Source organism: Odontesthes bonariensis, chromosome 1 (genome assembly GCF_027942865.1).
Source record: "Odontesthes bonariensis isolate fOdoBon6 chromosome 1, fOdoBon6.hap1, whole genome shotgun sequence".
Taxonomy (NCBI): Eukaryota; Metazoa; Chordata; class Actinopteri; order Atheriniformes; family Atherinopsidae; genus Odontesthes; species Odontesthes bonariensis.
Window position 1 is genome coordinate 19,871,949 of NC_134506.1, and position 15,929 is coordinate 19,887,877.

General features: G+C 40.4%; 1 protein-coding gene across 1 annotated transcript; it reads right to left on the reverse strand.

Moving 5' to 3' along the window:
* Nucleotides 1-1,830: 1,830 nt before the first annotated feature.
* Nucleotides 1,831-11,021, reverse strand: ist1 (IST1 factor associated with ESCRT-III). Its single transcript, XM_075454058.1, has 10 exons — nt 10,911-11,021; nt 10,255-10,355; nt 9,947-10,127; nt 9,758-9,845; nt 9,553-9,636; nt 9,334-9,444; nt 9,041-9,238; nt 8,200-8,301; nt 4,674-4,719; nt 1,831-3,728 (listed from the first exon to the last, which is right to left on the reverse strand). Exons 2-10 carry the CDS (start codon nt 10,340-10,342, stop codon nt 3,562-3,564), a joined length of 1,065 nt encoding a protein of 354 aa, XP_075310173.1. The 5' UTR covers nt 10,343-10,355; nt 10,911-11,021; the 3' UTR covers nt 1,831-3,561.
* Between the last annotated feature and the right edge of the window lie 4,908 nt (nt 11,022-15,929).

The following is a 15,929-nucleotide window of genomic DNA, read 5'->3' on the forward strand; positions in this document are numbered from 1 at the left end:
GACTGTTGACTATTATCCTAAATAGGACAGTTTTTTTAATCTAATTGTATTATAAATCATTTTAATTGGAGTTTAATTTAACTTGTTGACTTTCTGTGCCCTGAGACGACTTTTGTTGCAAATTGGTGTTATATAAATAAACTGAATTATATTACAACATGTAGTGTTTGAGGATGCTTAAAACCAAAATAAAATGTCAACATGCAAAAAATGGAAAGAAAAATGCTTATTTTTCTCTCAACCTTTCAGAAACCTTGGCTTATGTGCCAATGTGGCAAAAAAAAGGTGTAGTTCTAACATCAAAATAAATGTACCAGCTAAAGAAATGGCCTGTCGTTTAATCTTTCATTTTCACTCCTGAGAAATAAACAGCACCCCACATGTACTGACCAGAGTGTCTGACACAGAAAAGCAAAGCAACTGCAGTATCACTTAACCTCACAATGCTGTTGCCAAGATAATCCATATTCATTTCCTTAACCAATTATTTCCTTTCAGTGGACTAACCTTTGACATGCCTGAGTGAAACCTGGTCACTCTTGATTAGACTTTTACAAGATGCTCGCGCCAGATCATCAGGCCTCAGTTTTCTCCACATCACCAGTGTAGATGAGGCTAACCCACGTTTCTACCACAATAACTGACTAATTCGCTCCTCCACTTAAAGGGAGGAAATGGTGTTACAACTGCAGCTGACAACAGCTACTGTTATTTTGTACTCGTGTTGATGGCATGAAAGGAAAACATTTTAATGTTTATAGGCATTGCTAAAGACAATCAAACACGAAAATGCTGGCCATAAACCCCATTATGGTGTAACGGAAAGTTAGAATTAAAGGTATATGGCCAAATACTTGGCTCCCCTCTCAAATGCAGACTTATGTTTTATTGAAATGTTGTGTTTATCTATTGACTTTCTGTCTTAAGCCGCCACACTTCAGTCTGACATGCAGTTGATGCTTGAACAGTAAGTTTCTTCAGATGACTTTTTCTGCCACACTTCACATTACACATACACTGAAGCCATAGTCAACTCAAAAAGCAGGCTTACATCTATCATTTCATCCCCTTGTGTGTACGCCCTAAATTTACATGGTATAATGAGTCTGTGTTGATAGGCAGGTAAAGCTAGACTGCTAAGACTAAACTGTATGAATCCATATATTAAGAGGGTTACAGGGTATTTTCATGGGAAACATATTGCCTACATTTTGCAGTTATGCTTTTTAATCAGCTGCACAGGGTTCCCACACTTTCTCAGTTTTAATATATCCACTTGTCTCTTGATCCAAATTTACAGATTGTTAGCTAATTTTTCAGGAAATTACTTTTAAATCCAATTTTTTTTTACATTCGCATCATATGTGCCATTATGTTGCTGAATTTGCCACAAGGTTTTAGTTGTAGATATTGCATCCCTTTGTAGTTTTTTTTAAATAAAATGTACCACTAAATGAATGCAGATAATTTCATTTAAGCTACAATGCTGAAAAGGTGAACTATAAGGAGAAGCGCTAAAGGATAAACTGAATGCTACAAAATGGGCTGAAGCCCATCCTTTAGTCAGTGAAAAAGACTGATTGTTTGGTTCACTGTTTGTTATACATTCTTATTTTATGTTAAAGAATAACCCGTACACAAATGTTTTCCATATTCATTTAAGCTTACACAAAACAAGCAACTTCTAAAATAACTTATTCACTTCTATCAGTGATTTCCATAGTCATTAATGACCCCTACTGGTTTCTACAATAATAACAGCGTTTAAAAGGGAAAAAAAAAAAAAAAGACTAGAAAAAAATCGGTATACAGTGCCGAGACCTCAAAGTGTTCCAGTTCCAAAAAGTCCTTTATTATTATCTTATTATATATTGTGGAAAAAAATGATTTCTTTTTTCAACAAGACACGGATTTGTGTCGCAAGATACAGAATGACAGAACAGTCCAACATAGAAAAAGTTAACGAGCAAGATCACAGCTCTGTAGTGTTAATCATCTATCTTCAGGTCCTGCAACACATGGTAAATCTATAAATAAGCTGTGTCCACCGACCGGCTGGGAAACCTCTCATCATGCCTCCAGAAACTGCTGAATCATTTTACCCAAGGCCGGCTCCATTTGCCATGCGAGCAGAGCTGGGTGCGGTTAGGTTACAGCAATGCGCCATGTCTGTACAAAAAGAAAAACCCTCTCGCTCCCCATTTCCACAGGAAACAAACCACCGACAGAACAGACTTTTTCTGCATTCAGTGTACAAATGCGTATCTTTTTTTTTCCAAAGAGTTTGTTTTGGAAAATAAAATAAACTGACACTGAACACAAGTGACACAACTCCACTCCTGATGAATTACAAATGCTAAATCCTATTACAGACTGGCAAGGCCTCGGATGAGAAGTGATAGCTAAAGCAAATGCAGTGGTGCACGTGCAGCAGAAGACCCATGCACATGATCACGGAGGATGACACAAAACTAACACTTTTGGGGTCACAAAATCATACCTAATGTCATCAGGTTCTGTGGTTGCTTTTGTCTGACGGAATTTTGCTTGTAAATTACATGCTTTATTTTAGAAAGTGCAGATATTGGGTAAAATTGACATTCGAAAGAAAAGAAAGAAATCTTTTATTTGGAGATAAGTGTACTGCATATAAAACATATTTGTCAAATATCAGACAGTTCCTTGCTGCCACGCCCCTTTTTGCTGTACTGTTAAATCATATGTGTAAACAAGTCTTTCTATACAACTGTGAAGGTCTTATAAACACATTTATGTCTGTTTACATCTATGTCCCACCAGCTGTGACAGATGAACAGGTTTGACATGCGTCCTTGACGTTTAAAAGCCTTGCGAGTGTTTCAAAATGTCAATTCCACGGTGACAAAACTGCACGGCTGTGCAACACACTGGAAATATGGCTTCCGTCTTTGCCGAGACCTTTACGTAAAACATTGTCATGTGTTGTAACCTCGCCTCTGAGACGGCATGGTGACTTCATGAAGTGTGAATGCCCATGCGCCACCAAAGTGGAGCAGCCGGTCAGGCCTGTTTGACTGGACTGAGTGACACGGTGGCCAAGACCACAGCGACATCAGCAAGTGCAAAGTAGAATCAAGGCATGTACAGTAAATAGTAAAACCCAAACCCCAGGAAAAGCAACATTAAAATCTAAATATGTAGTTTATCACGCAGACAAATAGAAAAACTTAGAAGCCAGATTGAAGTGAAGTGAAAAGGAGTGATTGGATGCAGGAGCTTATAGAATATGTGTTGTAGAACAAAAAACATATGGCACTCACTGCCAAAGGAAAGGAGACTGTTGCTAACTGACAGGGTTGGTTAGTGACCATCAACACCCGCAGTAAGTAGGTCCTATTTGTATAAATGAGGTAAGACTATATGTATGTTTTATATCTCTGTAAAATTACTTCACTGCAGAAAGGGGAGGAGAACTACCAAAATCTGACTCAAAGACTTAAACATTTCCCATTTCCTGATCTGAGCCATGTAGGTGACGACACAGGCCTGTTCATCTGTATGCTTAGACCAACAGTGAAACATTTAGGTCTTCTTCTTCAGGTCCTCGAACCGCCGCGTCAAATCGTCAAAGTCGATGTCATCCGAGTTGGTGGTGTTTCCGCCGAAGGAGGATGTGGGGAGTGTGTCGGGGACAGAGGGGAGTTCGGGTAGAGCGTTGCTGTCAAACAGGTAAGTTGAAGGACCAGGACCTGGAGAGAAATACAAGCAATTGATGAAGCAACACATTTGTCAGTTAAAAAAAACACACACAAAAAAAAACAAACAAAAAAAACAGGTGAGATCAAAGGTGAGCTTCCTGCTGGCAGAGAGCATTTTAAGTCTGATGAAAAAAAGCTAAAAAACACTTACAGCATATAAGGGAAAGTCAAAAAAACAGAACGGCTTCAGAAAGTATAGAAAAAGACTATTATGTGAAAGTAAAAAAGGTACAGCTAACTATATTTAATAGAAGCATCCTGTAACATCCCTACCCTTTAACAGGGTGCTTGCTCTTTTTCTAAATTAAAATTCCAGACTTTTTTAAAACTGATACTTTTTTTCCCCCCCAAGACCTTAACTTTATGTACTTGTAACTTGTGTGCCTACTTCATTGGTTGAGCTTGTACCAACTGTGTTTATTAGAAATGTTCATTTTTATAGGCTAGTATTCAATGAACAAATGCATTATTCACAGTAAATTATGCTTTTAATGATGAAAACGTTTCAAAACATTGAAAATCACAAGTACATGAATTTCACATCAAACAAGTGTCACAAAAACTATCTATATAAAAAAATGAATGAATGGATGATTGTATGTAGAATTCAGTCTCTTCACTCACATCTCATCCCATTAGGCTAATACAGTACGTGACCAGTTAGTAAAATTATAGTTTTACAGCCTACCTTCCTATTTATCATTTCACAATGCCTTTGAGCATACTGTAAAATTCTACCATACATTTATTTTCCATACTTTATTAAGACTTTCACACAAAAATCAAGACTTTTCAAGGTCTGGAAAACAGTGCTTCAAAATTCCATACTTATTAAGACTTTCAAGACTTGCGCTTTAAGCTTGATTTGATTATGATATAACAAACATACGACCCATCTTATCCTTTAAATGTTGATGCTCTGTCGGCAGAACTCACCTACAGCCTGGAAAGGAACAGAGGGTTTGTCAGTCAGGTCATCAATCTGAAACGAGAAAATATGTTAGATCATCTCTTCTTAATAATGGGACAAAATTATATGTGTTAGTATTGACAAAGAATTAACATTTGCATTAAACAATACAGAAGTAACAAACAGAAAAGAAACAAGTGCAGATTTTTCTTATTGAAGAAACCAACACCGTTAGTAAAACAGATTTTAGTAGGAGGGTTCCCTGGACAGAGTTCTCTCATCTCGTTAATGCAGTAATGCTCAGGGCAACTGATCGAGTCATATTAAGTATCAGCACTTCATAAGCTGCGTTTCCACTGTGCAGTCCGGTACGGGTCGGTTCGGAACAGTTCGCTTTCAGTGCTTCCACTACCACGAAAACGTACCGGTCCCATGGAACCCGTTACCATTTTTGTAACCCTTCTGCTTGGGGTACCGAGCACACAGGACCGGTTCCAGGCTCTGCTCTCCGTTAGCCGCTTTCGGACAGACCGTTCTAAGAAAGTAGTTATCAGAACTACCCTCCTCGAATTTCGTTCTGATAACTGTCCTTCCCCAGCGGAACTGTTTCAGTCTGCATTCGCACATGAGTCGGGACCACCTGATAGGGACTGATGCGCCGCGCGCAGCCGTCTGCTTCAGTGACGTGTTAGCCGTTAGCCGTTTAGCGCTACATTCAAACACAAAACAAAACGGTAAAAGTAAGGAGAGTAGAAAAAACACCACCAAGAAGCTAATATGGAGAGCGGGGAGGCCACCGTGTTCATGGTCTCCATGATGGTGATATTAATCATGGACGATCACATCAGGCGTCTAATATCGAGGCTGGAAAAGCGCACAGAGAGAGTCAGGAGATACTTTTTCATTTCATGAAGGAAGAAAGGAGAGCAGAGCGCTGCAGACAAAGGAGACCAGTGTAAGTTTAACTTATTAAACACCCGCCGGTTGTGTCTGTGTCTATGAGGAAACATTTCAGCCGTGATAGCATGACATGGGGCGTAGCTACCGACCACCACACACCTCCGTTAGATTCGTTCTATAAGAACTATGAAAAGACCCGACCTCGGAGAAGGAGCTAAATAGTTATAGGAACTAAGGGAGAAAGCCCCGAGTTCCTGTATGTCCGAACACGGGAGAAAACGGCCCCGCGGATTAAAAGGTTATTAGAACTGCCAAAGGTTCCTACAGTCCGAAAGCGGCTGTTGTTGGTGAGGAGGCTGTGCAGCGGAAGCTCGATGGCGCTGTGCGAAATGAAAAAGTTTTCCAGCTGATTGCCGCAAAAATGGCAGAGAGTGGTTTCAACCGGACCGCGAGCCAGTGTCGCGTTAAGCTGAAGAAGCTTGGAGGTGGTTCGAAATGATGGATGTTATTTGCTATTTACGCTTCGGCACGCACTCCGCCCACCCCTGAGGGTCCCCTTTGTACAGTGGGAACGCAAGCTGACCCCAAAGCGACCCGACCCGTACCGGACTGCATAGTGGAAACGAGGCTATAATGCCTACAGTTAAGGTCTGGAAATATTTGCACAGTGACACAATTTTCAGAAACTTATCCGTGTGCACCTCCTCAACATGTTTGAAATAAATCAGTTGAACTACAACTGCAGTGCAGACTTTACGTTTTCATTCAAAGGCTTGAATGAAACATTTTGCAGTATTAATACACAGTATCCTATTTTCAGGAGAAAAAAAAATGTATTACCACAAACTAACCCAACCACAAATAAGCTTTTCATGTTTGACAATGTGTGAAAACCTTTGTAGGCAGCCTCAAGCCTGAACCCCATGGACATCACCACAGATTTCTTCCTTTACGATGATTTGTCATCACAAAAGCATGTGCTGTACTACAACTGTTGTTCGGCCTCTAAACTCCCAAGTTTCCAATCTGATAAAATATGTTGGAACCAAGGTTGATCCACTAAGCTCGCCGCACAACCCACAGGACTCTAAGGACCCACTGCTAACGTACCAGAACTAGGCATTCTGGAATACTCCTATATTCTTTGTCTAAACCCTGACAGGTCAGACCTGGTAGCATATTCAGCGAGTGGTCATAATGTTATGGCCAATCAGTGTATGCTTCACATGAGAACTCGTTTTTTTGATGATTTTCAACAAAGTCTAATCTACCCTTTCTAATTATGTTAAACATGGATAATGATGTATCTGAGCTTCCATTCTAAGGTTTTATGGCCCAAAGCCTTAAAAAAAGTAGTATCTGATCCATGAAGTCATGACATATTACACCATGTTGTTATTTAACAAAAGTAAGTAAGTAGCAGCCAGGTGCCGCTACTTACATCAGACAAAGACATCAGCAATGATCTTAGAGAAGCAACTGTTGTTGTCCATCAATTTGGAAGAAGGGTTATAAGACGATTTCCGAACTATATGGAGTCCATCATTCTACAGAGGGTATCCCAACAGACCATGTAATGGTACAAAAAAAAGAAGAAAACCTTTTTTAAAAACCCAAGTGAATGTTAACTTTTAAAGTCCATGACATCACAATTAGAAAGACTGAACAAGTATGACTTGTTTGGAAGGGCTGTCAAGAGAAAGCCTCTTCTCTCTGAACAAAAAAAAGAAAAGAAAAAGAAAAGAAAACATGGCAACAAAGGTTTGCAAAGTTGCTTCTGAACAAACCACAAGACCTCTGGAGTAACTTCCTTTGAACAGTACGTTGGTCCCAACGCACATCACTATGTCTGGTGAAAACCGAGCACAGCATATCAGCACAAAAGCCTCACACCGACTGTCAGCACGGTGGTTGAAGGCTGATGATTTGGGATTGGTTTGCAGCCACAGGACCTGGACACCTTGCAGTGATCGAGTCTACTATGAACTCCTCTGTATATCAAAATATTATACAGTCAAATGTGCGGCCATTTAGTTACGCAACAGGACAATGATCTTAACTACACAAGGTTTGACACCCAATAAGGACCAGAAAATATTTTATCATGTGCCGACATATTAAACCTTATAATTCGAAGAGGCTGTCCTTTTCTTTTTTTCCAAATGACCACATCCCTCTAGTGTATCCTCATTTTTTTAGCAACCAAAGAATGGCATGTTTGACTTGCATTGAGAGCTCATTGGCCAGCTGATTCATAGCAATAGCTTAAAAAAGAAACAGATCTTTCACCCGCTAAATTAATCATGCTTTTCTATGCATGTAAGAACTGCATTTTCTAAACCTTTTTTTTTTTTTTAAGATGTGAATCGCTTCAAACTGAGCCTTCAATTGCATAATAACTGTAACCTGAAAATATACTGGTAAACAGCTAAAATGATAAAATTGTGTCAGTGTCCAAATCCATATGGATCAAACTGTACAGACAAGTGGATGAAGCAGGCCCACTCTGAGAAACTGTAAAGGTGTGGAAGGCAGGCAAAACTGAAAGCAAGCCAAATAAATGGTCCTTCCCTGATTGGTGCCCCGCCCTGTCTGTTTGTCCATCTGTGGGGACAGGAGGGGGGCACGGATTTGAAGGGCTCAGTCACTTACAGACTCATATGTGGGGGGGGAAGTGGGCAACTGAGGTGGCTGTCCTCCTCCCATGGGGTGCTGGAAGCTGTTGTAGTTTCCAACTGGAGCATTAAATGGTTCCTGGAGGAAAACAAAAGTCAGACAAGTCTCAGGGAGGTTGCTGACGAGTGTACATCAGTCCACACAGCATAAGGATCACAAAGCAGTGATGTCTGATGATCAGAACACTGTGGTGTGAGTATTTTGAGCGATATATACTCTGTTCATGAACAAAAACTTTTAACTGTAGTTAAGAGCAATTGAGGTTTTTTTTTAAAAGGTTAGTTTCAGAGTATTTCCCCCAAAGGAATCATAAAAGAACAACTTGTTTCATGTATGTTTAAGTGCACAGAAGTTTGCTTTTGAGCAGAAGTTATAACAGTAGATATAAAACTCAGCATATGAACATAAACTTGCTGCATTACAGGACAGAACTTGCATTTTTTTGTGAATTGGGTTAAGTATCACTTTAATGGCCAAAAGACTATCAGTAATTTTTTTTGTTTGTTTGAAAAGAGGTTACCATAACATAAAAATGTTAGAAATTATTATGAGTCCATTCGAGGATTTGATAAAACACAACAATGTCGGGGTGGTCCATGACATTCCCCCTCTCTCTCTGCCCCTTGCTTCCTGTCTATCTAAACTTTCCTATCCATTAAAGGCACAAAAGCCCAAAAATAATAATAATTAAAAAAAAACATTGTTGTTACATATGATCCTATATAACACTGAAAACTGAATTCCTGTCAACTACCTGTTCTACACTTCAATCATCACAACAAAATCGGTGGAAATAGTGTAGAAAAGAATAGCTTACAGCTCCTTTGGTAGGTGGATAGTTGAAAGCTGATGGCATAGGCATGGGCATGGGCATAGCCATAGGCATAGGCATTGCACCCGCAGGAACCATAAAGCCTCCACCGCCTCCACCACCTCCTCCTCCTCCTCCTCCTCCAGACTTCTTATCAGTGTCCACATCAATCAAGTCTGCCTCCTCTCCGGGACACACCTCAGGCTGTCCGGAAACGGAAGAGGATTGTGAGTGAGTAAATAAACACAACACGTGACTTAATCCTTCATACGGTGCAACACTGAATCCTAAAAACATACCCGGACCATGGCATCTGGTTCATACGGCACATTATAGTTCTTGGCGATCTCTATCAGATAGCGCTCCACTAAGATCTTGGGAGGGGCCTCCACACTCAGTTTGTGCATCAGCTGTAAACAAATCAGATATTTGAACAGGTGGAACAACAAGTCGCAAGTCGAAAGGCTCATACATTCTTGAGAGGACCTGTGGGGAAGTCACTGGGAAATATCCCCTACCCTGTCGTTGACTGTGCCAATCTGGTTTGTCCTGCATAGCTTGCCATACTCCTTGCTATATTTTGCACACAGCTGTTCGGACACCTGAAAGAAGCATAAGAGTTATGGCTCTTACAACCATCCGAATCTGAATAAATTAATAGAACTTGTTCGATATTGTTGTCAACACTGCCAGCTCTACATGTTCTATTCAGATAGGACTTACAATTTTCAGCTCAGACACCTCAGCCTGGAGACGAGGCGCTGCCCAGATAAGGGTGGACACAGCCTCCTGTAAGCCTGGATCTAGCTCCCTAAGAGGAGAAAGAGAAATGGATGAGAACTGCAACAAGCACACTGCTTTGAAAAACTGCATATTCATGTACACTATGTACCAGTTTGTTAATGAACTCACTTCATAGACTGAATGAGGCCAAAACGCGCCAGTAGCAAGTCACAGTAAAGCTCCAGGATCTCCATGGCTTCTACCAGATAGTCCTCTCTGATGATGTGCTCAACACGGATCCGGGCCCGCTCATCCTTACCTGATGACAGGTAATCAGCAATCTCCTTCCTTGCCTTTTGGGCGAGCTCAGCTTTATTTGAAATTATTAAGAAGGGATCAGGAAAAAGAGTTAACTTTCATCATTGGTATCAAGTGGAAAACAACTGTTTTGCCATTAAGACCCACTACAAATGCCAAAGACTGGGAGCAGGACTCACTTTTCTTTTTCTCGAGGAGTTTGAGCCTATTTATGACCAGCCGTAGGTTGACTCTTAACCTCTCAGCTTTGAATCCTCCTCCTAGCATGACGACAAGCTATCTGTAGAAGGATGAGTATGAGAAAACCTGAGTACACACGGAAATGTAAACCAACCTATGGAGCCCATTTGCCTTCACCCCCACCCCTGATCCAACGAGTCACTTGATCATGTGAGCATGACTAACCCATCGCTACAGAATGACTCCGCAGATTGACTCCAAACAGAGAAAGCACAATGTAAACACAACGGATATTACACATTAAATTAGCCTGCTAACTGAAACTACGGAACATTAGGCTACTGGAGCTGTTAGCTTTAGCTTGACGCAAGCTAACAAGGGGCCGCAAAGCTACCAAAAACCCAAACATATACTCTCTTCTACTTTTGTATCCTCTTATTTCGCCATATTATAACAGTTATACACGTTTAAGAATCCTGACAATTAGCTAGCCTTGGCTTTTGTTTTTGTTTTTGTTCTGCTCTGCCATAGTTAGCTTTGTAGCTCTCGTTCAACACTAGCAAAACAAAAACTAACCGGTCCAACAAAATAAAGTACTGTAAAAAACAGGACCGTTTCGAAACGACCAACGGTAAATCCGGGGATAGGTACTCACCTTCAGGTAAAAGTCAAATGTACGCACCAACTTATTTGTGTTTCTGTCTGTTTCGTCGTCTGGTTCACTTCCGTGATTTTGTGTAGTGACGTCATGGGGAGTTTACCACAGAGGCGGGGTCTTTGTGTCAAACTGGAATCAAGCGCGGATGTGACTCAAGAAAAAATCAAATTAATAATTAAAAAACTTTGAAATTTCACTAAACATTGATAAAACATGTGATTTATAACATTTAGTTGTTTAAAGGGTTTAACTATTTTATCTCAAGTTTTATTTAGCACAGGATCTGATTTTATTTCAAGCATTCAATATTTCGCAAGTTATTGAAACAATAATAGATAAGTAGGTACTTAAAATACAGTTCAGTTTATGTTTCCATTTGAAAGTACTTTTAGGATTCATCTCACCCAACGGTAGCTGGGATAGGTTCCAGCCCCCTCAATTAATGGATGTATATTTGTATTTCAGAAACATACAGTATTTACATCTAAGCAAGGGAGTAACTTTGATTTTGTCATTGGTGGGGACACAAAAGTGCTCCACGACAGTTTTTTTTTTTTTTTGCATTACCAATCATAAGTTAATGGCATGCAGATGCTATATGTTAACGAGCCATCCTAATGTTTAGGGAATTGGTCTTTAAATCACAGGGTTGCAGGCTCAAATCCCACGATTAGGCTACCTCTGTTTACATCCCCATCCATGACTGGAGTGACCTTGAGCAAAACAACTAACCCAACATTGCTCCAGAGACTGTAACCAATAATGTGTTCTTATAAGTCGCTTTGGATAACAAAAGTCAGCTAAGTGTTATGTAATGTAACTCATATAATGCAGGGTATCTGCACATTTTTTATCAACAAATTGAATGACTTTTAAGACCTTTTTAAGACCTCTAAGAATAAAAATTAAGACCATTACCACGGCAAAAATATATATAAAAACTACACTCTAGGCTGTTCGGTGTTGAAAAAAAGTCCAGTGTGAAATGTGTGCTTCAGTGATACTGAATCAGTGTGTCAACATGATCGCATAAGATTTGAACGCACAAGGGAACACCACACACCACAGGACAATCGTGCCCAATTGTCACACCTCTGCGAAGGAGTGTGTTTTCGCTGCCATTTGTCTGTCTGTTTGTCTGAGGCTCTGAGCAAAATAAATCCATAATTGAACCTAATTTTCGAGTTATGTCTACTGTGCTTTTACAACTAGCAAAACGATTTTAGTACCCAAGTTAACTTAAACCAGAACTTTGGACAACTCACGTGAAGCACAGACTATGGACAGTGACTTTGCATTGCATAAACCACACGACAAGTATCTCCAATCTTATCAAATAAATAAAAACGAGCACAGACCGCTCATACAGTCAATGGCATGTACCCATAGAAAAAATACACACTCACACACACATCACACAACCTGACTATCGACTGCTAACAACCATGATCAGTAACCTACACAAATCCAGACACATAATGGCTCGGCGGCCAGCAATTGGATAAACCAATGAAGTGAATCAATCCTGTGAAAGAATGAAAACAAGTGAATGAAACCTGCACTCACCCATTATCAAGTTAACTGCCAGCCCTATAATCTTGCCCCTGCTCAGCCAACAGGGCTCGGGCACACGCGTTGCATTCTGGGATATGGTCGCCATATTGGAGGCACAATCTCGTAAACAAACCCTGAGGCAAGACGGAGATCAAGGACCAAACAGTGAGAGAAAAGTGAGAGAAAAGCATGTTAAAATCGAAGAAAGGATGTGGGATATACCGGGATACATTACAGAAGGAAGCCAGAGATCGGTACATACAGAAGATTGGCGTTATAAACGGACTGGACCATTATGAAATACCGAGCAAGGAATGGATTGTCGACGAAGATTTACTGCCTAAGTTCACCCTTTCGGACATAATTGCGTATATAGTATGTGGTGTCAGTGCTTATACTTCGCAACAGTTTCAATTATAATGACACTTTACACTTTTGTCATGTTACTCTACTTGTAAATAAATAATGAAACACACACACTTGGCTGTATCTCAAAGCATATTTATTTCCGACGACTTCAACTTTGCACAACACTCCTGCTCATGGTGGTCAGAGTACAACATACAGACACAATCTTGTCAAAGAATGTTTTGTCTTCACCTTCGCATGGCAAAACTATGTTGATAGGTACTTTTGCTGACAAAAAGGTGTATTGTTTCTGACAGTTCCAATCGCCCTTTCCATGTGAATTTGGAGATGGGCAATTTTCCTTGTATTTTCCACATTAAATTAAGATTAAGATCAGATTTATTGTCATGTATACATGCATACACACGAAATTTGTCCTCCGCTTTTAACCCATTGAGACATCCCTTGCTTCCAACTGACAGTGTCCTCTTGTGAAGGCGGGGATCTTTACCTCAGCACACAAAAGTCTGTAACTTACCAGAATGAAAATGCAGAGAACACACTCTCATCGACACCGGGATTGAGTGGAAAGTTATGCTTGGTCGTCTTACAGCAGCGATCCATGCTAGTCGACGACGCTTTGTTATCTCGGACACTTGGTCTCCGTGGGTGCGCCTCCAAGCAGGAAATCGGTAAAAAGATAAACCATTTACGATTTCCCCCCCATTCCTGTCACGGCTTACGCTATTGCACCCCACGACACAGCAACGTGCGACCATAGTGGCAAAGACTATAAGTAAAATAGATAAACCAACGAAGAAAGTTTCGAGACCAGGCGGGAGTACGTCTGAGCGCAGTGGAAAACAATGTAAACAAAACAGTTCTGAGCCTCCAGTATGGCCGCCGCTCACGTAGTGACGTCACGTGCCCGAGCCCTACTCCTTGACGTCGGGTATGTTTGGTAACGTTACTGCGGCTAGCATTAGCAACGAGGCTGCTAGGCTTGCTAAATCGGTAAGCATTAGGCTACTGAAGAAAGCTAGTCTTTTTAGCTTCGTTATATTATCATCTTTCTTCTCGGCTATAAGTTAACCTTTGTTTACGGCCACTGGCCCTAACCTGACGCGCTAGCTGTCAAATCACCGGAAGTTTTCACCGGAAGTACTGGCGCACACACGAAAGTTCGAACGCCATATTGTGCACAGAGCAATAGAAAATCGTCTCTCCAGACATATCTTTCTTTCATTTCGCCCAGATGAAATTTAATGCCACTCTTCGAAAATCGGCGAAATTTAAGACATTTTAAGACCTTAAAAAAAGTATTTTTTATTTAAGACTTTTTAATACTTTTTAAGGATCTGCGGAGACCCTGAGTAGGGGGCTGAATATTGGTAGGGACGTGACCCTAGCGTCCCTACCCAAAATTACGCCCTTGCGCCCTCGTGATAAATCTGTCTCGTGTTATATTGACGAGGAGTTATTGTGTCACTGTCACAAACATTCTATCATTTGCAGGACATAATGCAACATTAACATATTGACAGCCATTGGATATTCAACTGCACAACAGTCTCTGCAGTTAGTTGTGCCATCGTAGACAACTTGATTCATAGATAACGAGTTTGCCCTGCTAACGGGCTGTGTTCCAAACGTCATTTCATTAGCGAGTGATAGTGTGACTTACAGATTTCTTTGAAAAGTAGCTCCGTATGTCCACTTTTTTTCTTTTGCCTGCCATCTCACTTGGCAGTCATGTGCCCGTGTCACCCACGTTGCACCAAAGATTCTGGAACGTTAGCCTGCCAGAGTAATTTAATAACGTACCGTGTGGTAACACCACTGATTAGCGCAGTGATAGAACCTACCGAAAAGACCTCAGCTTATTTTTTTTTTGGCGCTCCTGCCTCCTAGCAACCATACACAACCTAGAGTCTCACGTGAAAGAAGGGGAAGGCACAGCCAATCAGATTGGTCGTCAGCCTTTGGCAAAGGACTTTTGGTTAACCCTTTCTTCGCCGCAATGCGAATGAGACGGGAGACCGTTTTTTTCCCCCCAGCCCCAGTGATCAAATTGGTGCGGACAAAACGATAATCGCTGGATATTGGTGGGGACGCGTCCCTTATATCCATGCCGAAATTACGCCCATGCATCTAAGCTCAAAAGTATATCATCAGCCCCAAAAGAGAACTGATGTAACCACCTAACAGTTTCCATTAGTTTATATAACAAAATCTTGCTTATTAAACCAGTGTCATATCGAACTAAGCTCTGATACATTCACATGAAATTACCTCCTCAGTAAATATTTTACTGCGACTGTCTCAGTATGAATGAGGCAGTGACGATATTAAAAATGGTTTTATTGGCAATCTGTAGCATTTGTGACTTATTCCATCCACTGGCTGTGAAGTACCAGATAAAAATGGTAGACCCTGATTGTCTTAATTGAGCATTTCACCCACTGACATTCTGTGGCTGACCTTTACAGACACTTGGCAAGAGCTTCTTACCTCTTCTGCCACGACATTCCTAAATACTGTAATCATGGGTGCGCACTTAAATAATACGTGATAAAAGTACAGGTAGATTTTTTAAATTGTTATATTTCCAAGCAACGATTGTGGGGAAGATGAAGGAGAAAAGAGAGGGAGAAACTCAGGATGCAAGACAACTGAAACATAAAAAGGTGTAGTCGTGGGTTCAAAGAATAATAAAATAAAGCGGTTCCATAGTAAGATGATAAATACGTACAGGGTACTCAGAGGAAAGAAAAGCCTTTCAATCTTACTGCTTTTTTTTTTTTTTCAGGGAACCTAAAAATGAAAAGTTTAAACCAAGTTTGGATTCTGCCATAAATTAAATTCTAATATCACTAATTAGAAACTCTGCATATCAATTTTCTTACAGTTAAGCAAGATAAAGTCAATTTAAGAACTTATGCTTGAAGTCCAAGTTAATTAATTAATTTGATGTAAAATCAAATATTTAGCTATAATGTGTTTGAGAAGGTCAAACTGCTTTATTTTCCCAAGACAGCCTCATTTGCAAGTGCATGCGTATGAATTCTTAGAGCAAAACAGAATCCCTAACATCATTAAGACCTGCACTGCATA